The sequence below is a fragment of the Ctenopharyngodon idella genome, chromosome 17, assembly GCF_019924925.1.
Source record: "Ctenopharyngodon idella isolate HZGC_01 chromosome 17, HZGC01, whole genome shotgun sequence".
NCBI lineage: Eukaryota > Metazoa > Chordata > Actinopteri > Cypriniformes > Xenocyprididae > Ctenopharyngodon > Ctenopharyngodon idella.
This window is the reverse complement of record NC_067236.1, coordinates 30,301,953-30,326,722: the sequence shown is the minus strand read 5'-3', so window position 1 is coordinate 30,326,722 and position 24,770 is coordinate 30,301,953. Positions and strand designations below refer to the sequence as shown.

Below are 24,770 nucleotides of genomic sequence, written 5' to 3'. Positions count from 1 at the left end.
CTTGCATTTGGATATATATTTAGACATTATTAAATACTTTTGTCAAAGTTGAGTTTTTATGTTGATTTGAAGTGTAAGTTTTTGCATTAGTTAAATCTGGACACAAAGAAAGTGTTTTGTTACTCATACTAGCTACATGTAATATCTTGATCAGTCACACGAAAGAAATCAGAATCAATATTGACTCAATATCAACCAGGGTGATATTTCAAAATATATAATTGAGCGTTAAATACAATGAACAGAGGCGTGGTCTGAAAAACTCTGCAACAGAAATCAATCAGCGATTGATTCAGACAAATTCAGATTTAAATAGCTTTATTGGCATAGTAAAAAAGGCTTTACATTGCCAAAGCATAGCACTCTGAAACTATAGTGTTGAGCATTGTCAGATTAACAGTACTCTAGCCCCAGTGGGGTTTTGACTATAAAGTTTAACATCAGCTCAATGGTGTAAGCAGCTTAGATGAGATACGAAATTTCAATGTAATGCCAAATCAATCCAATAGTGTTAACGCCAGCTCAAAATTCAGTGTGAACACATGGGAGTCTAGCCTAATGGTACACAGCTTATAAAGGATCATGTTTTATTTTTTTTATTTCTTTATTTTTTTCATGCACATACTTCATATACGGTAAATGGAAGCTTAAACACACTTGTTTGACGCACAAACCATTTAAGGTTTCTTCTCTCGCTTCAAGCAAGTACCATTGAGCTGCCGTTGACTATATTTCTTGTGTATAATGTGTAATGTTGTGTGTGTATAATGCACTTTGTGTGTGTGTGATGAAATAGTTTATATGTTAGCTTCACAGCCCTCCTCGATATTTACATCAGTGTTCATATTCACGTATTCATTTTCGTTCATTCCTTTCTCATGTAGTGGACTGTACCATGATCTGTCTGAATACTCGATTCTGATTGGCTGGAAGGAGAGCATTAAAACCGTTTAATGCACATGTTCCAAGCTTGTAATATAAATCAATGAGATCTTTATAACTGTATAGCAGATACTAACATAAAATACATATACAAATACATATCAGTCATCACTCTGTATCTGCCAATAATGTCTTAGTAAGATGATATTTAAAATGCTTAGTTTTATGATCAAAGCTCTGTAGTTTTAAAACATAGTTCAGTGCAATAGGCTTTATGCTGAATGTTAAAAAAGTGAAGCAACCTGTGTTATGGAAGTTTCTTGTGCATAACCTCCATACAATGATGATTAAGAAATGATCAAATAAACGTTCCTCCAAATCCAGATGGATCATATTTGATACTCACATTTAAAACTTGATTTTTCTAAAACATTTTGTATAGATAATCGAGTAAACATAAGTTGCTTCAGTCCAGTAAGTGTTCATCTTAAAATATTATTAACAATATAGAAGTTATTCTTATGTTTACTTTATAAAAATCAGTAAAGATTTCACTGCAAAAAGACACGTGAACCACAAGCTGAAGGGGGACGTTTTTACAATCATACTAAAAGGGGTTTTTAAAGTATAAATGTTACTTCCTGTAATGGACTCACTCTGTGTGTCTGCTCTTCCTAACAGACAGCAGTGAGTTTCTGGCTGATGATGTCAGCATCATCGCCGGTGGCAGTTTGACCGGTTGGCACGCCGACTCAGCCTTCGTTCTCTGGAGGAGAATCCTGGGGATTCTTGGTGATGTGAACAGTATCCGCTGTGGCCGCATCCACGCCAAGATCTTCAGTTACCTCTATGAGCTCTGGCACAAGCTGGCCAAGGTGGGTTCCCTTCATTCCCTGCAGAGCCTTCTATACAGTTACCTTAAGAAACTAAATGCAAAAGATCTTGATGCTGAACTCCTGTTTACATGAACTCCTATTTCAGATCAGAGATAATCTTGGGATCAGAGTGGATACAGACACAGCCATGGCCAGACCCTTGTTCATTCCTCCTCTTCGCATGCTGGCATCCTGGCTCTTCAAGGTAACACGCATTCAAAATAGTCCATCAGGAACGTTCTCTGAATTTTAAACTACAACTGTTTTGCCCTGTTTCACAAGTGATCAGCTGATTAGGGATGCACCGATACCAGTATCAGTATCGGGCCCGGTACTGCGCTAGTGTACTCGTACTTGTACTCATTAAAAGGTTAGGGTTAGGTGGTTTAGTTCTTTGAAGTAAATGTATCTAATTAACAGAATATCAAACAAATTAAATATTCACGCTGTAGCTGGTGTGCACGAGCTGATAAGCGAAACACGATCGCATCCCTTTTTCACAGACACCGCTGGAAACTAAGTCTGTAGTTTGATCAGATATGGCAATAGCAAAGAAAATAAAATGAGGAGCATATTACTAACGTTAACTGACGGTAAAGAGAGAGCGAGAGAGAACTTCTGTTGCATGATCTTAATTGCTGATCGTTCACTCAGCACACATGCATCGTTTGGATTAAAACTAAATCGTATGTGAAGAAAAAACATGAACGGTTACTTGATTTATGTATAGCGAGTGTTTCCCTAAATTGGGAAGGCAGTACAGTAGTCACATGGTGTTTTCAAGAAGTTTTCTGTGCGCAAACATACAAAGCCTGCACCCCGAAAGCTGCCTCTCAGACAGCGCACAAATACGCTATTAAATCGAATTCTCTTCCATGTATTCTTGCACTTGAATGGACAAATTCACACAAAATTATGTTAAAATGGCCGTATAGGCAAGTATCCTTGTGAAAAAACGTCGGTTATGTCTTAAGTTAATGTAAACATTTGAGAAAGAAAATACGTTGGATTCGTGCAGCTCTTAAAGTGACAGCAGCCTAATAAACCAACAAAATAAACTAATAAAATGTTAATCTAACAACAAAAGACAAAGAGAAAAACACTCACTGCTCTTGACTGAATGACTTTTGTAACTTTAATTGATTAATCTAGATTTATTTTGTACAATGAAGACTATGCAGTGTTATTTTACATTTGATTACTTCATTCAATTTCTACATCTGAAAATTGTGATATTTCACTGGTATCTAAAAATTTGAACCACCAAAATTCTTATCATTTAGCCCTGCTAAAGCAGCTCTAAATATTCACTGTGCTATTAAATTAAATGGGTCATGAACTGCATTGTTTTGTTGTTTTATAATGTTTCCTGGGGTGCACTTATATTTTTAGGGTATATTCACACCAGGAAAGTCTGCTAGTTCACTCGCTTTGGTCCGGACCAAATGCAATGTTGATTATTTTTGTTTGGTGTGGTTCGCTTTCACTGCCCTTTTTGCAAGTGAACCAAAATTTGTAAACAAAACCACAGGTGTGCTAAGGTCATCCATTCATTGGACAGAAATTCTCAAGCAGAGAACCGTACCAGAGTTTGTTTGGAACAGGACCGAGACCACCTCTTCAGCTGGGTCTCGGTACGGTTGTTTGGTCCGCACCCGAGTGCGATTGCTGTATTCACACCTGCCCAAAAGACCCGCACCAAGGGGGAAACGAACTTGAGTTCGATTCAGTCGAACCAAGCAAGACAGGTGTGAATACACCCTTAGTATGCTTTTTATTAGCATATCGTACTAGCAGCATGTTTTCCCATATGTGAGTGTTTTGAATAGGAAGGGTATATTGAATACCGAACGACCTGTGATGTGTGTTTAGGCTACCATGCTGCCGTCAGAGTTCAAGGCTGGGAAGCTACAGGCATATAAGCTGATCTGTGAGATGATGACGAAACATCAAGACGTGCTGCCCAACAGTGACTTCCTGGTGCACCTCTACCACGTCATGCACAAAGGCTTCACCAGCGATGAACAGGTACAGCTGATTCTGCATGTATGCATTTATTAAACCTACTTAGGTTCTATTTCTGTTTGTTGAATTATGGCTTATGACATCACATAATAAATAAAGAGTTGTGCCGCTAAAAGCCACCTCCGTCAAAAATGAGATAATGATGTTGAGCGAATGCTCTCCGCACATAGTATACGTTCATCAAATACTTTCTCTTCAAATCCACAAAAATTCCAGCATCAGCCCATTCAGAAATACTGGTTCATTGGCAGAAACCGCTAAGCGCCACTTTCCTTTGTCAGCAAAAGCCTCTAAGTTCACAGAAGAACCAATCGGAAGACGCAAATCGAATCATATGATTTCCAGATGAATGACGGTGTGCATATGAGCCGGCTTTCAATTGCCGAGCTGCAAGTTTTTATCATGTTTTGTCCATCGTTACAGTGACAATGACAGGATTTCGTGAGTAGCAAGTAAACACAACTGTGTTCCTTTTTCTGCTGTAAAACTGACAGAAACAGACGTTTTACTATGTCTTGTTGTCCAAAGAGGTGGACTTAGGGGAAAAAAAGTGTTAAATATCAATGAATTGACTATTGTTTTCCATTCTGCTTTTTATAATCTGAAGGACAAGTATGTTTTATTTGATTATTTTTAATGTGTTTTTTTTTTTTTTTTTGACAGCATGCCATCAATTCTACCTGTATATAACCTAAAATATTCTGTTAAAAAGAAAAACCTTCATGCATTTGACCACTAGATGGTGTAACAGTCTTTCTTGTGATGCAGTAAAGGCTCTCTAAAGCTCCCTGATTCTGTAGAGCAGTGGTTCCCAAACTTTTTAGAGTGGAGTACCCCCTGAAGGGTTTACCATCCTTCTGCGTACCCCCTCTCTTCCACTTAGACTGCACCTTTTCCATTAAGGGACAATATTTGTCCACTAAATTGATTTTCCAGTGCATATTTTTACCTTTATGAATAACTTTATAAAATAAATAATGTTTTAAATAAAAAATGTTCAATAGAGAAATATGCAATGATGGTAAAACGAAGTGATACTTTTAAATATTAAACTAAAAACCACCAGTAGGTGGCAGTGAGTCACTGTTTTTATGAATGAGTCATCGAATCATTCATTCAGTAACGAAGCAAGTGACTGTGAATGAATCATTGAATCATTGACTCACACGATTCGTTCAAAGCCGCAGTGTTGTAGTTTTGCTGATTTTGAGTCATGTGGATATTTGGGAACAATTGCATTCTTGCTCGTTATCATCATTAAATACAAGAACTCACACAAGATATATTTTTGTATCGAAGAAAGTTTGAGTCTTAAATCGAAATCAATCCACTATCTGTGTCTATATTTGTTCTTCTTGCGAGTAAGTGCTAAATCCCCACTTTTACAAAGGTGCGTTGTCAAGAACGACAGTAATTTAGAGCGATTTAAGGCAGCAGATTCTGCACGTAATCTATCATATGCATGCTGCTTCTGTGGATGCAGTCGTTTTTGACTGCAAAAGATGAGGTAATTTGATTAAATGTAATGGATTTACTGTTTTAATATTATTTTAAGGTAGGGTAGAATTAAATTAACTACTCAGCATTTTGTTCGCGTACCCCCTTTTGTCACCTCACGTACCCCAGTTTAGGAACCACTGGATAATAAAATGCTTGAATCCTAAACATTCACAAAGAAGCATTATTGAATCATCAAAAGAGAGCAAGTCTGATCTGATTTTGACTAATATATGTTCAACATTTGTTTCATACTATAGGTTTAATATTATTTTATTTTTTGTTTATGGTTTTGATCATAATGCAGTTTAGTGAAATATGCTCAAATCTCCAGTGCTGTGTGTGTGCTGCCACTGCAGACTGTAGACTGTGACACTCTTCGTTTGTGTTTGTTTTATTTGGTCTAGACAAAAAAATAAGAGCTCCCTGAATGTGCAGACGCAATGAAAAAGCAATGGAGATTGTGAAAGTGTGAAAGTGCTTTGGGCCACTATTGTGGATCTTTTTTAAGTGTAGATAATAGATTCCATTTGTGTCACTCTTGGCTTGGAGTCTCACTCCAAATCCACATGGGGGCAGATTTGAAGCCCAGATAGAGCTCAAAACAATAGGAATGGTAGTTTAGAAGTGTCTCTTTCTCCGGTTGTTTTACCACTCACTTTATGGAGCTTAACGTTCACATCTTACACACCCCTGAAACAACTGTTCATGTTGACAGCAATACAGTTTCACAGCCACCTGCAAAAACTACTTGAATTGGGTTAGATATGGGCTGCAATTCAACCACAGTTCTATACTAGTCAGTTCTTTTCTGGAGCATTGAAATATGAATAGCTGTTAAAATCAATAATAATAAACAATAGCATGAACTATAGAGTTGTGTACCTCTTGTTGAACTTTGGCAAGTTTTTTGCATTTAAACACCAGTCAAAAGTGTGGAAACACAGTCAGTGACATAAATTATTTTCTTTCTTTTTTTTTTTTTATCCTCCTCCAAAACAGTCACAAAACAGTGTGACAGCTTTTAAATCTGAACACAGATTTCAGATGTGCAGTCCAGTCCTGTTCAAAACATGATGCGATGTGTAGATTCTGCTCTCCTGTTCTCTTGTTCTCTCCTGCACTAGTGCTACACTGTGTACAATGCGACTCTTCTGCGACTCTTCCACATACTGGTCTTCCAGCAATAGCAAATTGTAAATTTACAGAGGGAGTTTAAAGGGTTAGTTCACCCAAAAATAAAAAAAATGCTGTCATTAATTACTCACCCTCATGTCGTTCCAAACCCGTAAGACTTTCGTTCATCTTCGGAACACAAATTAAGATCTTTTTGATGAAATCTGAGAGTTTTTCGTCCCTCCATAGACGCTTTGTATGATAAACAGATTTAATTTAGGCTTTTACTCACATGTAAACATTGATCAGCAAACATAAACAGAAGCTCAACCGAGCCTGAATAATGCAAGAGAACAAACTGGAAGCTTAAACGTGCTGCGTCGAGCAAACATGCCTGAGCTTCTGTTTCAGATTTCAGAAATTTCAGATTTGGGATTGTTCATGTTAATGTTGGGAGTAAACAAAAATTGTAACCAACTTTTCTTCTCTGTTGTGACATATCTGAGAGAAACAGCTCATCACACAAGACAAAAAATTCAGGGTGGGACTTGATTTGACTGCATGGTATAAAGTGGCTGTTACAAACTAAATAGACAGTTATTGTGTGTTATTGGAAGCGAAGGACTGAAACTCATCTGGCTCATCTAAATTATTTCTTTTAAAAAAATATCTTTTTTTGATTGAAGATTTCAGCAGCACATATTTATAAAAAAAAATAATAAATAAAAAAAAAAAAACAAAAAAAAAACAGCACATAATAAGCAACATTCCATAAAAAATAAGAATTGTCCATTTTGATTTCACAGTGACTTTTATTATATCAGTAGTAGGGCTGGGTATTGTTCAAAAATTTTCAATATCGATATCAATACCGATACCGATACCTTGACTTTGATACCAATTCCTGTACAATACCTTTTTCGATACCAATTTTATCAAATCTGTTTTAACAAGATTACATTACCTCAAAAAATCTTTGGTTTTATATTTTAAGTTTGACTTTTTTTTACAAACTCAAAGACTCATCTCCTGAGCCACCGCACAAAGAAATAAAAAAGGCTGCTGATAATTTAACATTTATTTAAAATTAAAGTTCTTATTTGGCTCAATTACATTTCCTTAACAGCCTTTAAACACAGGCTTTACTCCCTTCAAACTTACATTTTGCCACTGTTTCCTTACATCATTGTTAGATATATAGTTATATCATTTCTGTTAGTTAAGCTTGTGTATATTTTTAGTTAAAGCTGTTAAGTTATAAAGCAATATCTCAGGGTTTTCCTTTGTGTTTTATATAATGCACATGCTTTCCTTGATTGGTTTTCTCTAAAGAGAAATACGTTCAGTTGAAAACAAAAGTAAAAGAGTGACGCACGTTTGTTGCGAAATGAGAGTTCCGTGTCTTTATTAAAATCAACACATTAATGATTTATCACTCATCCACCCACAATTAATTGGAATGTTATTTTTTATTACTTGGCCAGACCCGCGGATCATGAACATTATATTTATATATATATATATATATATATATATATATATATATATATATATAAAATATGCTTTTTCAGGAGACAACCGTTTGAAAATGTCCGCTATGAGGGTGTGGTTGATGCTTGCACACAGTGGCAGTATCAGGAGGATGCTGATACCCCTTTTCCACCAGAATTGTTCGCGCTCTGGAGCCAGAGCCTGTGCTCGTGACTTGAGGAATGAACACTGATGTAACGCTGCTGTGTGTTGTACCTGCCTATAACAAGTCTAAAAACATTGCACATCCCGCTGTTTGTGCAGGCAGTGCGGCACTTCTGTTTTGCTGTTCACAGTATCTGAAGTGACTGTAGTGAACCGGCTGCTCGCATAAACAGCCGGTACTCTCACCCGTCCTTTTCGGAGATAAACTGAAAGTGAAACTGTTGATTCACTCGCTCTCTCGCACTCAGGGTCTCTCTCGCGCGCGTAGTTTTATATATTTAGATATAAATAACAATGCAGTGCAACGTTGTTACATTGCTCAACGAGACAGCGACAGCATTTCTCCGCCCACTCTCCCCTGCTCCGTTTGGAGGTATCGAAATTTGGTACTGAATGACAAGACACTTTTCGATACTCGATAGTATCGAGGCAATTCGGTCGGTACCTAAAAAGTATCGAATTCGATACCCAGCCCTAATCAGTAGTAAGTAGGGGTGTGACGAGACAGATAGCTCACGAGACGAGTCAAGATTATTACAAAGTATTTTTAAGAAATCCTTGATGATGAAATACATGACTAGAAAAATAGTTTGAAATGTTTTAACTAGTCATCTTGTAACGAATGTCATTTCAGTTCTACTTTCTGAGTATGAATTATCATATGCAGTAAAAGACAATGATATTCAAACATTGTAAAAGGTTTTGCCACAAACACATCTGACTGGCTTCTCTCCTGTATGATTTCATATGAGTCTCCTCAGACCTTAATGTAAATGTAGTGGTGGCATATTTTGCCTTAATTATTTATCTTAATTTCACCCTCACACTCCATCATGGTAATATCATGAGACCAATTTTCACTTTGACAAGAAATCTTGTCAATTTTAATCTCGTGAGATCTCACCCCTAGTAGTAAATCACTGGTTTACAAATAGAATTTCAAGCATATAATAACCCGCTGAGTGATTCATGACAATTATTTATTTTTCGTATATTTATATTTTGTTCAAAATGAGTTATCAGTAGCATTTTTTTAACTGTAGTAAAAGGGACATGTAACATTGTGCTACGAAATGTATCTATACAGGAACCCTAATCACACAGAACCTGTAGTTAATGATTGAACCTTTCTTTGTGTGCCGCTATAGGGACAGGAAAGTCAACAAATAAGAGCACTGCTAACAGGTGTTGGACTGCTGGCTGGATTTAGTATATGCACTGACCATCAGCACATTGATTTTTACCTCCACCGTTTGGAGTCATATAAAGGTCACAAATTGAAGTATTTGTCCTAGCTGTGGCACATCTAGAGTCTTCAGATGGAAAGGACAAATCGCAGTGCTTTCACTCATGTATACTGTACATATACATTTCCTTGCACTGCTCTGACACTTTAAAGCATTGGGCCATGTTGATTTGTCACACACACACACACACACACACACACACACACTGTAGATTCAGATTGTGCTTTCTGTATTTACCGCTGCATAATAGTCCCGCTTTGCAGAATTGCCGCTTCCTCCAAAATGCTCATTTTGGGTAATCACGCAGCAGTTTGGTGGCGGTTAATTACTACTGGTTGCTAAGCATTGCAAAGGTCAGTTATTGCAGAATGAGGGTAAAATGTCCCTGCAGATGCACCGCTTCCACCAATTTCACATCTCCCTCTCAGCAGGACTCTTTTTATGCAGCTAGGTTGCCTATATTGCTGTTTTTTTTTTTTCCTTCTTCATCTGACAGTGTTTACAAAGGATTCAATTAAGGAAGATGAATGTAGCGGTTATGGAGCAGCCGCGCTTGTTTATGCATTTGTTTGTTTGTACGCATGGCATAGTTGGTTTAAAGGAATTGATGTGAGAGAAACAGAAATAGTGATTTATTACACGTTTAAAGCATAAACTCTTGAGTTACATAATGTTTTACACCTAACGGATAGAGCCTCGATATGTGGCATGCGAGTAACTTGAGTTTGAATTTGAGCTTGAGTCATTTCCAGAACCTCCTTTCTGTAGTTAAGTAGTTACTTTACTTAAATACATTTTTTTCAAACATCTGTACTCTATTAGAGTATGTTTTTTTCCCACAATGTTACTCCATTACATTTCATATAATAATAATAATAATAATAATAATAATAATAAAAGCATATAGTTTGTTACTTTAAATTGAAGAAGTTGACACCCGCTCTGAGACACGATAGCAACATCCAATTTGCTAACGAGCTGATTCTTTTCAATGAACCTGGTGAATCAGTTCACAAATCACACTGAATGATTAATTCACAAATTTGACTGATCCAAAAACTCACTGATTCAGTGATCGAGTCAGAGCAAGTCAGTAAAAAAGTCGCTAAACTGTCCATGTCTTTGACACAAAATGTGCCAGGAGATCCTTGAAACTTGAGTCTACGGTGACTGATAGTGTGATTAATGTTATTAATGCTGAATTTTAGTATTGATTATTACATAATACATACATACATTTGTGAACTAAGCAAGTTGTTTAAGCCTATTGCATTGAAATGCTTGAATGTGGACAATTGCCTGTAAAAATAATGCAAATTAATGCCCATTCATCTTTTCCGCTGTTAAAGCAGCTGCAAATTATATAAATTGAGTATGTTTGTTAGTTTTAAATGTAAACACATTTTGCCCCATGTGACGTCTGTTTTTATATTGGAGCCTGTTACTATTTATCACCACACTACACCACATTACACACTTTTTTTTGTTTATTTTATATACTGCATATTTCATTATTTTCACCCTTGAATAATCAGTAACTTAAATTGATATTTAGTTTAATGCTTTCAAGTTTTGATAATGAAATAAGACATTTGATAATTTGCAGATAAGTACATATTCACGGTCGTCAACCACTAATCTTCCTTATTGTAGGATGAAGTATATAAAATTGCAAAAAAAGAGTACATTTTAGACATTCTATTAACTATAAGTTACTTTGCAACTACATGTCAACTAGCAGTCATTAGAGTATTAGTAGACTATCTGTTTAAATCTGCTAACACTGTATTTTGATACTCCACAACAGACATTCTACTGAATATAAGTAATTTTGCAACTACATGTCAACTTATTCTACTAACCATGTAGTTGCAAAGTTACTTATAGTTAGTAGAATGTCTAAAGTGGACTGTCAAAATAGTGTAACCATATTTTATTAGGGTATCTGTTACTATTCAAGAACCTGATTTGTGTACTTCATCCACAACTGTTCTACTGTCCTACTGTTAAAGAGGACATATTATGCCCCTTTTCACAAGATGTAATATAAGTCTCTGGTGTTCCCAAAATGTACCTGTGAAGTTTCAGCTCAAAATAGCTTGCCAAATTTGCCTCTATTCGGGTGTGAGCAAAAACATGCCGTTTTTGTGTGTGTCCCTTTAAATGCAAATGAGTTGCTGCTCCCAGCCTACTTTTGAAAAGAGGGCGGAGCTTTAACAGCTCGTGTTTCAGTTGCTCAACAACAACAAAGCTGGAGAATCTCACACAGCCAAAATGAGGATTGTCAGTAACGGTGTTCAGCCTTACATTGTTCAAACCGGAGTCAACACTGATGCAGAGACTCAGGAAGAAGTTACTGGACCTTTCTGAATGGTTAGTGGATAAATTTATGTAGTTGCTGTGAACTTATCGACTAGCATTTGCCGTCATGTTAATCTTTTGTGCAAATTGAATTGACCCTCGTTTGTGAAGCAGTCCAGCATAAAATGACGGCATGGCAACAACTCTTCTTCTCTAAAGCAGCCCTGTGAGATTTCCATTGAAAATAAAATAAATCCACTGCTCTCGTCTCCTCTGAGGCTGGGACACTTCATAGTGTTCTGTGCTCATCTGTGCAGCCAACGACAGAACAGTTGACAACATGCTTTGCTCAAACTTTTGCCATGGTGTTAGAACTGGTACACCGTTGTCGCTTGCGAAAACAAAATGACGGCGCAATGGGTGGAAATGTGCAAATTAAGGGGTGGTAATATTATAATAAGATCCCCTTCCTGACATGATTATAGCACATAAACATGGAAAAGGTCAGATTTTCATGATATGTCCCCTTTAAAGTGGCACACAGAATATCCTATAACATTATCTTGTCTTTTTTGTCCCTTCTCTCTCTTGCTCTGGTTTGCTCAGGATGTGTTGAACACGATGATTAGGTGGTGCTCACCCCGTTTCTTCTTCCTGGGCCTGCCGGGCTTCAGCATGCTGGTGGGAGACTTCATCACCGCAGCTGCTCGCGTCCTCAACACGGACTCTTTTGAGGTACCTGCTGATGCTGCACAGTCCTGAAATAAGTATATCCACATGTACACTACCTACAGAAGCACACAGCTTCATGCTGGTATCTTCTTCATTCATGTTCTTGTCAGGCTCCACGGATCGAGGCTCAGACAGTTCTTGGTTCGCTAGTGTGCTTCCCTAACCTGTATCAACAGATCCCATCTTTGCAGTCTGTTCCCGGATCTGAGGATATTGTAGTTGGCAACGAGGACATGAAGGTATGCTGTTATACAGGTGAACCAAATCCTATAAATCTGAACCACCCAGGGTTTGGTACTAGGGCTGTGCACCACGATTAATTTCATTAATGTTTAAACTTTTAAATTAAAGTTTTGTAACTTTTGTAGTTCTGAAAAAGATTTGTCACTGCACCAAAATGTTGTAAATTGACACCAAAGCCATACATATTACATAATTTTCAATAACACTGCAATAAACCTATTACAAACTTAAACTGATACACATCCCATTTAAAATTGCAGGGTTTGGTATGTAAAAAAAAAAAAAAAAAAAATCCTAGAAAAATGATTTCAGATCTTTTTCCACCTTTGACCCCTTTAAATGCAAAGATCGCTGACGGCCCCAGATTATTGTTGTTCAGCATTCATTGCACATTAAAACATCACACTCTTACTTGATCTGGACAAACTGAGTATAGAAAGATTCCAGCCTCCAGCTGGAAGACTCTTTTAGTCCAAAAGTGCTCATATCTGGAAATATTGATATATTTACAAGTTTACTTTTTTAAGACAGTTTCATCATTTCAATTAATTTTCCACTGATTTACGCAATTCTCTTCCGTAAATAAACCCAGAGAAATGTTTCTACACGTGAAACATGAAGCTAATGAACATGCATTTAAGGTAGTAAATGATTTGTATGTGCGTATTGTTGTATTTTAATGCTATTTGGCTTACTTTCATAACAATACAGGATTACATGAGAAATTCTAAGCAGGTGCAGTGTTTCTTATAAAAGGCTGTAAATAACATATTTCAACAACATAATATGAGCAAATTCCACATTAGATCGCAATTGGAAGTTATTGCATACACTCGTTGATGGTTTAAAGTGAGTAATCATATAAATTGTCTTATGTGGCTTGATGCTAATTATAGCTCTATATCATTTCATGATATATTTTATCAAAAGAATTCACGTAAGTTCATAAAAGAAAAGGTTTTGTTTTCTAGAAAAACTGTTTATAATAGGTGGATAAATGTATTTTAGGATTAAAACACTGTGATTGGGCAATCCATGTAATGCCAGAACAAAGGCTAATGGTGGCTGTGTTAAAACAAAAGAACAATGAAGATTAGGTCTCAAACCTGGCAGATGTGTGAAAGGTTTGTCGAGTGAGAACAGTATAAACGTGAATGGGGCAGTTCGCAACTCCAGACATAGACTGCAAGGGAGCTTACAGGGGCAATATATTTTTATTAGCCTTCTCTAAAAACACACATGACATGGTCTTAGAAAATGTTTCATAAAATTCATAGTTTTAGAGAAACTATTATTTTAAATGAAGCATGAGCAGACTTGTGGCTTCAGCTTCATTGTGTTTCTAAGTTGCTACACCACAGCCTCTCTCAAGTGTTGGCTTTCTAGATATATGATGGTTATATGTCTATTCAGAATGACTTATGAGCAGCAACCTTTTAATTTTGGGTATGTCATCTATGTCCTATTTACCAAAATAGGGGGTTGTATTGAAAGGGGTTAATAATATATTAAAACAACAAAAAGTCATGTAACAAACGTATACAAACTTTTATGGAAAAAAGGAAAAAAAAAAAAAAAAACGATCATTACCCGGCTGTATAAGTGTGCACACCCTTTTTAATGATGCATGTTAATTTGGAATTAACCAATCACATTCAAATTCTTACTAAAAAGTAACAATAATCCTCCAGTCATTATTTAAGTGATTAACCCTGAATAGAAATTAACGTCTTCCTGGTCGCATGTTATTGGTTAAACCATGGCCTGCAAAGAGCTTTCAAAGTGTCTTGTGAAGAGGTGCCAATTAGGAGAAGGGTACAAAAGACTTTTTTTTATAGCCATTGTATGATTATCCAACTTCTACCCGCATACATAAAACAATATATACTATGCACTTAACTGGCTTGATTTATGTTTTTGCCAAAATCATATTATCCAACTGCTAAATGTGGACTGTAAGGCATCAAGGTGTAATAAACATGAACAGTATGAATTTCTTTAAAGTTGCTTTGGAACACTGTGTATGTGTGAAAAGCACTTTACAAATTAAACTGACTTGACTTTCATACAACTGAAAACAACAGCCAGGATATTCCTGAAAATGTACATATTTTGTTCCACATAAAGTAGGTCATCTGGGTTTGAAAAAAACATGATGAGTAAATTATGACAGGTTACATTTTTGGTGAGCTTTTACTCAAACGTCAGGTGTACACATGTATTACCCCATTCCTACCAACATCATCTAGGCATTACCAAAACCATGACCACAAAACTGAACCTTGGACCTTCTATTAGACTCATTAAGCTGCCAAATGTATTAGCATTAACCGTCTTTGTCATGCTCTCTGTCTGTAGGACTACCTTGTAAACATTCTTCTGAAGACTGCGCGCAATGAGACATGTGAAGGAGCCAGGTAAAGCAACATAATTCCTTACCCATCTCTATTACTATAACGATCCAATCCAGGACACTGAGCCTTATGTGTTTAGTTATTCTGTAGTAATTTTTGACATTTTATTTTGATCCTTTTCAAATGTGATGCATGATTACAACCATGCTGATCTGTTTTACCTTGCGAATGATTTGAATGTCTGCTCTGTTGGTCTGGCAGTAATCTGAGTGTGTTTTGACCATGTTTTAGGTGTGTAGCGATCTGCAGTCTGGGGCTGTGGGTGTGTGAGGAGCTGAGACACACAGAAACCCACCATCAGGTGAAAGATGCAATTAACGTCCTGGGTGTCACGCTGAAGGTGATTATGTTTGATGTGTTCTTCACTCTGAAGTTGTATTAGTCTTTCCCTTCTAATCTGTATTGGTTGTATTAGCATGAAGTTTGTAATCCACAAAAGTGAAGATAATAAACCAGTTTGAACTGTATCTCACTTTTCTGAAAGCAACCACAGATTCCAAAAATTAAGTGTGTGATTTTTGCATGTTTGTGACATTCAGCCTTCAGAAGAAAACCTTTTGTTTTTTCCTGTGTTTTATATATACAAACACTCACCGGCCACTTTATTAGGTACACCTGTTCAACTGCTTGTTAAAGCAAATATCTAATCAGCCAATCGCACAGCAGCAACTCAATGCATTTAGGCATGTAGACATGGTCAAGACGATCTGCTGAAGTTCACACAGAGCATCAGAATGGGGTGAATTGAATGTGGCATTGTTGTTGGTGCCAAACAGGCTGGTCTGAGAATTTCAGAAACTGCTGATTTTCAAGCACAACCATTTATAGCAGTGGTATTCAATTGGAAGACCACTGTCTGGTTCCGGACCTCGGCTTAGTTCCATCCGGACCACGGGACATAATTGTGCCATTTTACTGTTTCTACAGATTAAAGTGAGCAGCGCGTCAAAACAAAGGAGCGGATCACACCACAAGCGCTCAGGGTCATTTACTGTAATGATCTTTCAGTGCTGCATCCTCTAATATTTTCATCTAGAGCCAAACACGCTTCATTCAAGCTCTTTCTGCTCCATGCACGTTGCTTTCTCCCGATAAAGACGTAAAGCGGTGCATTAAGAGCTGCAGATGACGCGGTTATTTTAACAAGAGCAGAAACACGGTGAGCAGAAAAGTACTTTTAGTCAACATTTTTAGTCAAGATACTTTTGCTAAAATGCTGCAGAAAACGAGAATGCAGCAAAATACAATTCCTATTTTTATCTGTCATACAGATGACTCTGACCGTTTAACTAAACAGGCATCTTTAGATGTTTTGTTTTTTGTTCAAGATTTTTTTTCTTTTACAAAGTACTAAATCCAAAAAAGTATTATCTGGACCTCTGCTGGGAAGGAAATATAGAGACCAGACCTCTTGGAACTTTAACTGAATACCCCAGATCTATAGGGTTTACAGAGAATGGTCAAAAAAGAGAAAATATCCAGCGAGCGGCAGTTCTGTGGGCGAAAATGCCTTGTTGATGTCAGAGGAGAATGGCAGAAGAAGACATACCTGTGACACTCCTGTCAGCAAACTGTTCACACAGGCTGACCAAAACTGGACAATAGAAGACTGGAAGAATGTTGCCTGGTCTGATTTCTGCTGCAACATTCAGGTGGTAGGGTCAGAATTTGGCATAAACAACATGAAAGCATGGATCCATCCTGCCTTGGATCAACAGTTCAGGCTGCTGGTGGTGTGATGGTGTGAAGGATATTTTCTTGGCACACTTTAGGCCTCTTAGTGCCAATTTAGCATCATTTAAACGCCACAGCCTACCTGAGTATTGTTGCTGACCGTGTCCATCCCTTTATGGCCGCAGTGTACCATCTTCTGATGTCTACATCCAGCAGGATAAAGCTACATGTCACAAAGCTCAAATTATCTCAAACTTGTTTCTTGAACATGACAATGAGTTCATTATATGGCTTCCACAGTCACCAAATCTCAATCCATGTGCAGCCGACAAATCTGCAGCAATTGCGTAATGCTGTCACGTCAATATTGGAGCAAAATATCTGAGGAATGTTTCCGGCACCTTGTTGAATCGATGCCACAAATAATTAAGGCAGTTCTGAAGGCAAAGGAGGTCCAACCCAGTATGTTTGTATAAATTATGTTATATGTGTATATATATATATATATACAAATATAAACATCATGTTTTTCTTCCTTTGTAGAAAAGCTGTTTTGACAAAAGACAGCAACCAGGAAGAAAACAAAAATGATAATAAAATTAAACGATAATCAAAATAAATTTCAAATAAAAAAGGCAAAGGTATTTTTTATAGAAAATTACTTCAATATAACATAACATGTAAAGTTATCACAAATTTATGATTATATAAAATCCAAATGGTGTATTAATAAATTGCAGTATAGTTGGAAAGATTCTCTGAATTGTAGTTTTTGTAATTTGAAACCACTCATTCTAAAATGATACCTTCCAAATTGAGTCTTCACATTCCCGTCCTCATGCAGCCGTAATTACGTCCTGTTCATGTTGACACACAGCAGGTCAGGCCAAAATAAAGCTTTGGCAAAGGAACAGGGTTTCCATCTCTAAAAGCATGTGCTGAACTGTTGGGAGTTTATATGTGTTTTCGTCTCTTCTATTACTCTGAGAAAACACTCACTCTCTCACCTCAGATTCCACATGACTGAAGCCCAGAGCAAGAGAGAATTGTGGGTAGAGCAATAGACAGAATCCATTAACCTGGAATCCACTCAGAGATGTGTTTCTCTAGAATAAGTTAGTGCTAAATAGAAATAACAAACGTCGGAGTAGAAATGTCACAAATAATGGCATGTGTTTTAATCATAATGATGTATTTGCATTTTTTTCAGTGTCATCTGATTTATCACAGGTCAGATTGCTAATATCGAATGGTGTTGACAAAAATTAAGGTCTCAGCTGTAAAACCTTATAAAAGAGTTTCTTAAGTTGCATATTTGATCTATATAAAACTACGAGTTATGATCTGAGAACAGGTGGTTTTATGTGAAGTGAGCCATAATTTGAAAGAATCAGTCAAATGAAATGTTTCATTTGAGTTAAGAACATTCCAGTTGTTTTCTGTGATCATTGTCAGTGTTGCTTTCATTATTTTTTTTTGAAAGAAGTCTCTTATACTCTCCAAGGCTGCATTTTTTTGATCACAAATACAGTAACTGCAGTTATATTGTGGAATATTGTTGCAACTGTTTTCTATTTTAATATATTTTTAAATGTTATGTATTCTTTTAATGGCAAAGCTGAATTTTATTATTAATTTTGCTGCTTCATATTTTTTGTGGATTCATTTTTTTCAGGATTCTTTGATTGTTAAAATTCTTTGATTAAAGTTTATAAAGCAAAAGAGGTAAAGCCTCATCTACTTAGCTTTATATCAAATTCTGCATATAAGGAACATATATTATATTATACTACATATATTAAGAATTATTAAATATATTTCTTCCTGATCATGTTCATTTAGTGAAAAACAGTAATTTCTATTGTTTCTTTTGTCTTTCATTTTGCCTAGACTGTAACGTGAGTGTGAATGTGATTTTGTCTTTTAGTTTGGAAATAAGGTGGTGGCCAATGTGGCCTGTGACATCTTTCAGCTACTGATTTCTCACTGGCAGCACTTACAGAGGCTGGAGCTGTCCCTTCCCAAAAGAATTATAGAGGTATGAAGCATCTCCATCAGCATGATTGCATCTGTTTTGGTATTGTGCAAGTGACGCCTGATTAATCTCTGCTTTTCCTCTGTTGTAGATTTTTGTAGCAACCATAGCATTTCTTCTGCCCAGTGCTGAACACTCAACAGTTGAGGCAGATAAAAAGGTAAGCAAAGCAGGACTGAGAGTCTTTATTTAGACCTCTGTTTGTGTAAGCGGTGTTGAACATGGGAATTCAGAATGAGCAGCACATGGCGCTTCAGTCAGCTCTCGGTTATTCTGCCTCTCTGCTCGTTGTTCCATCCTTCCTAACAGCTTGTCTTTGGCAGGTTTATTGATTGTTTTGTAGCGGTGTCATGAGTGTGCTAAATGAATGCTTTCTCCGTGTGTTCTAGTTAATGGTGTCTCTACTGCTGTGCCTGCTGGACTGGTGCATGGCCGTACCCCTCTCCATCCTACTAGAGCCCATCACTATGCCTGTGCTGGACGACCCCACCTCACAGAAAGCCCCTCTTCTTGACTACATTTACAGGGTGGGTACAGGCCTCGGGAACTTTTATTAGGGAAGTAGGGCTGCACGATTTAAAAAAAAAAAAAAAAAAATATATATATATATATATATATATCATTTTTTGCTGTGCTTGTTTGTAGAGATGCACAATTTTGTGAAAATTTTGTGATTATATATCAATATGGCTGTATAATAATAACAATAAATATAAAAATTACTAAATAAAAACAAAATAAGAAGTATTACTATTGTAGTATTTCACTCTAAAATAAAAACATTGAAGAAAAATAATATAATCATTTTATTTTACATTACTACTGCAAATATGTATGGCTGTCTTAGGGTGTGTTCACACTTGGCAGGTTAGTTTCGATTAAAACAAACTCTAGTTTGATTACTCTGTTAGTGTGGTTCATTTGAATAAGTAGAAGTGCAGCCAATCCAAGCCCGGGTGTGCACCAAACCCCCTGATAAGGTGGGTCTCTCTCCACTTCCAGGGGAACTCTGATGAAATATGAATGCAACATGGACCAAAGACATATAAATGAACCAAAACCAGGACATCCTAAAATGTCCTGGCTAAAATGTCCTGGTTAAAATAGGAGCAATGTTGCCCATTACTGTTTGGTACAAGCACCGGAAACACTGTATCCTTGCAGAAGATCTTGGTTTTGTGCGTAGCGGAGGAATTCCTGGCACTGTTTTGACTCCTTTACACATTTTATAAGCTCTTTACGAGTTTTTAGCTGGTAAAAATACCGTCATTTGTACGCACATACAACAAGTGCATTTTTACAGGAGCCCATAAAGTTTGTCTTTTGTTGATAAGCGCTTATTACAAATACAGGAAGATGATTGGCGCGTGTTGTGTTCACAAATGCATGTTATGGTGACCCGAACACAGAGCAGATGCAGAGATCGGGTGGAGCAGCATTTACTGTGAAACATCACACAGACAGATCATGAGCTGCTCATGTGTAAGTACACAGTGCTGCGTTTGTGCTGAAACACAGCACATATATGAGCAATATCACACGAGTAGCCGTGCGGTATGGTTGTATATCAGCACAGCTGTGAATCGCAGGCAGAGTGCCGTAGGTAATGACAGCGTGCTGATGTACAGTCATATCGCACGGCTACGAGTGTGATATTGAATAAGAAAGAAATACGGAGTGTCTTTAAAACCTTCTTTTGTGCAGCACTACTTCCTTCTGTCACGGATTCAAATCTCAAGTTGACGTTTTGACCAAGCCTTCCTTACTAATTCTAAAACGTCACTTTAGAACTAATGAAGGAATGTTGAGTCCCTCCACTGAAACTCATTGTATTTTGTACAGTATTATTAAGAGAGAGAGAGAGAGATCACCTGAGCGAGCATTACCCTGAGTCTGATATAACATTCATTCTTCAGCTCGATGTCCATAATATTATATCCATTATAAAAATCCGTTTGAATGTCTGCTGTGGAACGCGATCTTTGTATTTGTCCTTTTTACAGTTAGGGGAATTTTCCATAACATACAGCGCTAAAACAACGTCCTTTGTTTACAAGTCTCTTTCAATTTAAAAGTCTCTTGCGACTGACTCATTCATTCATAAAGTTTGCCGCCATCTAATGGCATATTAATGTAACTCAATCCACGTTACGCACTAATGGACTCTTTCTCAATACCAAATACAACATATTATTTATATAAAATAATATTTATATACAAAAGCAGTATATACAAAAGCAAAATTTAGGTACAAAAGCAGTGCTCTACAGGATGTAAGTTAAATCTAGCCTTAATATTAAATTATTAAATTTAACATAGCCCAATTCCATTTTGTCAGAAACAAGTAATAGATTAATAAGACCAAAGATTGCCCATTTTATGTGCCTTATATTTAATCTCATGTTTAACCACTATAAGAGACAACGGTAAATCCCCAAAGCACTGGCCGAAATTAAGCTGTTCTCGGCGGGTACACGAGCACTGAACGGCCGCTGACGGCCTGTAGCTCGCATCTCCGAAAATGTCTAAACAAATTGTAAAATATGCGCTATAATTAAATATGAGTCACGTATTTCAGGTCTAAACAATTACATTCTCACCTGAAAACTCTTTGTGGTACAACAAGTGTAGTAAAAAAAAAAAAAAAAAAAATGGTGAATTTGCTCTGCCGCCATGATAGTCGCTTCAAGCGGAGTGATTCAAACGGTGTAAAGGTAGGAGTGCTGTTATCACTAGAATATCACATGGCTCTCAGATTCGAGAACCAGAAAGAACTGTTGTATAAATGTATTTAATTAAATCACAGCCTTTATAATTTGATAATCGCACTAAGCCATATTGCAATTTCGGTTTTATTTTGATTAATCGTGCAGCCCTACAAGAGTGACTGTTACTCGAGTTTGTTACTTGAAATTAAAGCAGAAATCTTCCTGTGTGTGTGTGTGTGTGTGCATGTTATGTTCTATTATAAATGCACTCGTCCCCTCGCAGCTCATATTTAGTCATCAGACACTAATGAGAGGGCATTGAGGGGCACAGAATAAATGAGATATTAGTCCCGGGCTGTTGTGCAGATGCAGACAGACACGGACCTTTGTGCAGATGTCATGCTCCCAGAAAAAAATGGCCAAATTATTTAAATGTCCCATTGTTGGATTGATAAGCTCACCAATGAATGCCAAACTCAAGAATTCAGTTCATCATCATATGAGAGAAAATGCACCTGCTGCAAAGGGGAAAAGGGAAGAATAAATGTCCTTTGTTTTTCTCTGCACTCGTTTGACTGTTAATCATTTTCTGCTAGTTATTATATGCTCAGTGGGATTACTTTAATCTCCCATTTGTCAGAGCTGAATAGCATCCAACATGAGCACATGTACATAACCCTCACCAGGACAGCACACCAATACTCTTGTTTTCGAGTGTCATGTCTGAGTTAAGAGCAAGAATTAATGATTAGCATCTCAAGCTTATGGTACTACTCAAATAGTAATTGATGAAAACTGTCCTTTAAGGTTGTGGAGTCTTGGTTCATTTATGCAGCACAGTTTGAGAAGTGCCACTTAAAAAATTTATAAACTAATGAAAATCACACTGAATCCTCAGAACCAGCGAATTGTTTAATACTTTGGGTGCTAAATTTTCCTGAATTTGTTTTGTTTTTCTCTCCTCTTGTCACTAAGTGATGGTTTTATACTACGTCAGTTTGATTTTCTACTTTATCTAACAGGAAAAGCAGTCAGTTTATGGCTGAGGTATCGCAGCACTCCGCAATTAGTATGTGAGGGATAGAAGTTAAGTTGGTTGTACCTTAGTCAAGTCAAATCACCTTTATTTATAGTGCTTACAACACAGTTTCAAAGCAGCTTTATAGAAATAAACAGGAATCAACAGGAATAAATCAGCTCTACAGAAAACAGGGGTGTCTTCATCAAGCTCAATTCAACTTAAGTTTTTTCTCATCCAGTACTAGTCAGTGTAGTCAAAATGATATTATTACTGAATATAAGTGTCTTTTAAACCCCACCTAAGCAAGCCAAGCCAGTTGCAAAGTACCTTTAGTGTTGGAAACATTGAAAATCCAACTAAAAAATAGTCTAGTGGTCAAAAAGCACTTATTGTTTTTCTGCCTCTACAAGTAAACATGGCCTGACTAAAGTCCATTGTAAGATTTGGTCCGTTACTGATTTACATCCATCACACCATTGAATAACCTGTATCCTCTGATATATCAGCAGTTTCCAGTTGAGTCAGATGGCACTAATAGCTCTATGGTGGTCATTATGTGGCAAATCAAAGTTCTGTGGTTTTATTTTTAGGTATTTTTACAACATGAATTTATATCAGATCATGTTTATGTAGCTTACATTGTCGTTGTTTGCTGCGTCAGTGTGTGGTGTTTGAGAATGAGCCAAGGGATAAAGCCTTAATTAAATCAAACAGAGCAAACCTGTTCAGGCACTATGATAAACTGTGCTGGACCGTGTCTTATCTTCTCCAGCCAATAGAGCCATGGCCATCTGTTTCTGCACATCGATACACTACCATATCACAGGAGAAATAGATTATTAGCCCATAAAGCCCCTCTCATTGGGTTTCCTGGCTTAGCATTGTAAATATCGTCCCATCTCCATATGGTGGCCCTGCAGCACTCCACCACACCGTCTGGGTGTAACAACAATGTTTCAATCTATTAAAGATTTCTTTTTAATGCATCTCAGTGGTGTGCCAAGAAGATCATCTTAATGGCTGAGCTGTTGATCATAACAGAGCTCGCTATTTGAAACATCTAATTAGATTTAAAAAATGCACTAAATATAAAACAATGTCAGTAGTACCTTTGCATTGTGCTTTTCTAACAAAAGAGAGAGAAAAGAGAGAAAGCTGCTCAATATTAAATAAATAATCCTTGTAATCTCACTTTTTTTCTGAAGGTGTTCCCCAGGGTTCTGTATTAGGCCCACAAAACTTTTCTTCTTTATTTTGTTTAGTCGTTCTTTCTGTAGCGTATCACTGGTATACTTAATTCACTGTTCTGCTGTCTTAGGTGCTGCACACTTGTGTATCAGGGTCTAACCTACACACTCAACAAAGTCACTACCTCCTCAGCCTTGCTGATCTGTCGACAGACTACGAACCCTTCCTTACTCTAGGCAATGTCAAGAGCTTTGAACCACCCCCCATACACAATGTCATGGGAGACTTTGGAAATCTCCTCACTGTGGCTGAAGGTAAGGACTTGAACATTAATAAATACTGTTGTGCTTTCTAGAGGAACATAAAGAATGCAAATAATTTTATTGCTATTTTGTTTTATGTTGTTATCTACAACACTATCTACACTATCTAGTGTGCCTAGGGAAATCTCATGAAAACTCTGCTGGGTCATAGTTTGCCCTAAAATCAAAAGAAAAAAATATCATTATTTTTTTGCCTTTTTTTTCAAATTAAATTCATTTGTAAAACATTTAAATTTATTTATACACAAGTATTTGTTATACTTAATTTATTTCTAATGGTCCCCCCAAAAAATCTATATATTAGCCATATTTCAATTTTTTATTTTGTTACATCATATTTATCAGTTTTGGCTACACATCAACACAAATCTTTAATGTCTGTAATGTAAAGGCAAATTTACCAAATTTATGTCAACTTTTTAATCATAAATTGTGAAACTGCTGCATTTCCCTTGAAAAGCAAAGAAAATACAAAAAGGGACGTTTTTAATTTGTCCTTTGAGTTTATACTGAGCTCTCGTGAATCATATTAGAGCAAATGTAGCACAATGTGAAATGAAATAGAATTTTAAAGAGGTGTGCATTAGTTCCCTCATCCACTCAAAGCAAGCCCATTTATGCCAATTATTAAAGAAATCATTTTTTTCCTCCTCCGACCTTGCTTTATCCATTAGGCAATATTTCTTGTGTGTTCTCTACCTTGGCATGTCATCAAATGTCATCTGTTTTTGGGCTGTTGGCTGTTGGGGAGGGGGGTCTGTTCTTTCCTCTTCCAACAGGGATGCCTTTTATGA

At 36.8% G+C, this 24,770-nt stretch overlaps 1 protein-coding gene across 6 annotated transcripts in view; it reads left to right on the top strand.

Annotated features, from left to right (window-relative positions):
- The window catches only part of ralgapa2 (Ral GTPase activating protein catalytic subunit alpha 2), a 174,705-nt gene that overhangs the window by 87,672 nt on the left and 62,263 nt on the right, over positions 1-24,770 (top strand). For all 6 annotated transcript variants that reach the window (XM_051869184.1, XM_051869180.1, XM_051869182.1 and 3 more), the window contains 11 exons: positions 1,564-1,757; positions 1,864-1,962; positions 3,630-3,785; positions 12,245-12,373; positions 12,481-12,609; positions 14,972-15,030; positions 15,259-15,367; positions 18,629-18,739; positions 18,828-18,896; positions 19,126-19,263; positions 23,784-23,967. In XM_051869184.1, coding sequence (XP_051725144.1) covers positions 1,564-1,757; positions 1,864-1,962; positions 3,630-3,785; positions 12,245-12,373; positions 12,481-12,609; positions 14,972-15,030; positions 15,259-15,367; positions 18,629-18,739; positions 18,828-18,896; positions 19,126-19,263; positions 23,784-23,967 — 1,377 coding nt within the window. The remainder of the gene's footprint in view (positions 1-1,563; positions 1,758-1,863; positions 1,963-3,629; positions 3,786-12,244; positions 12,374-12,480; positions 12,610-14,971; positions 15,031-15,258; positions 15,368-18,628; positions 18,740-18,827; positions 18,897-19,125; positions 19,264-23,783; positions 23,968-24,770) is intronic.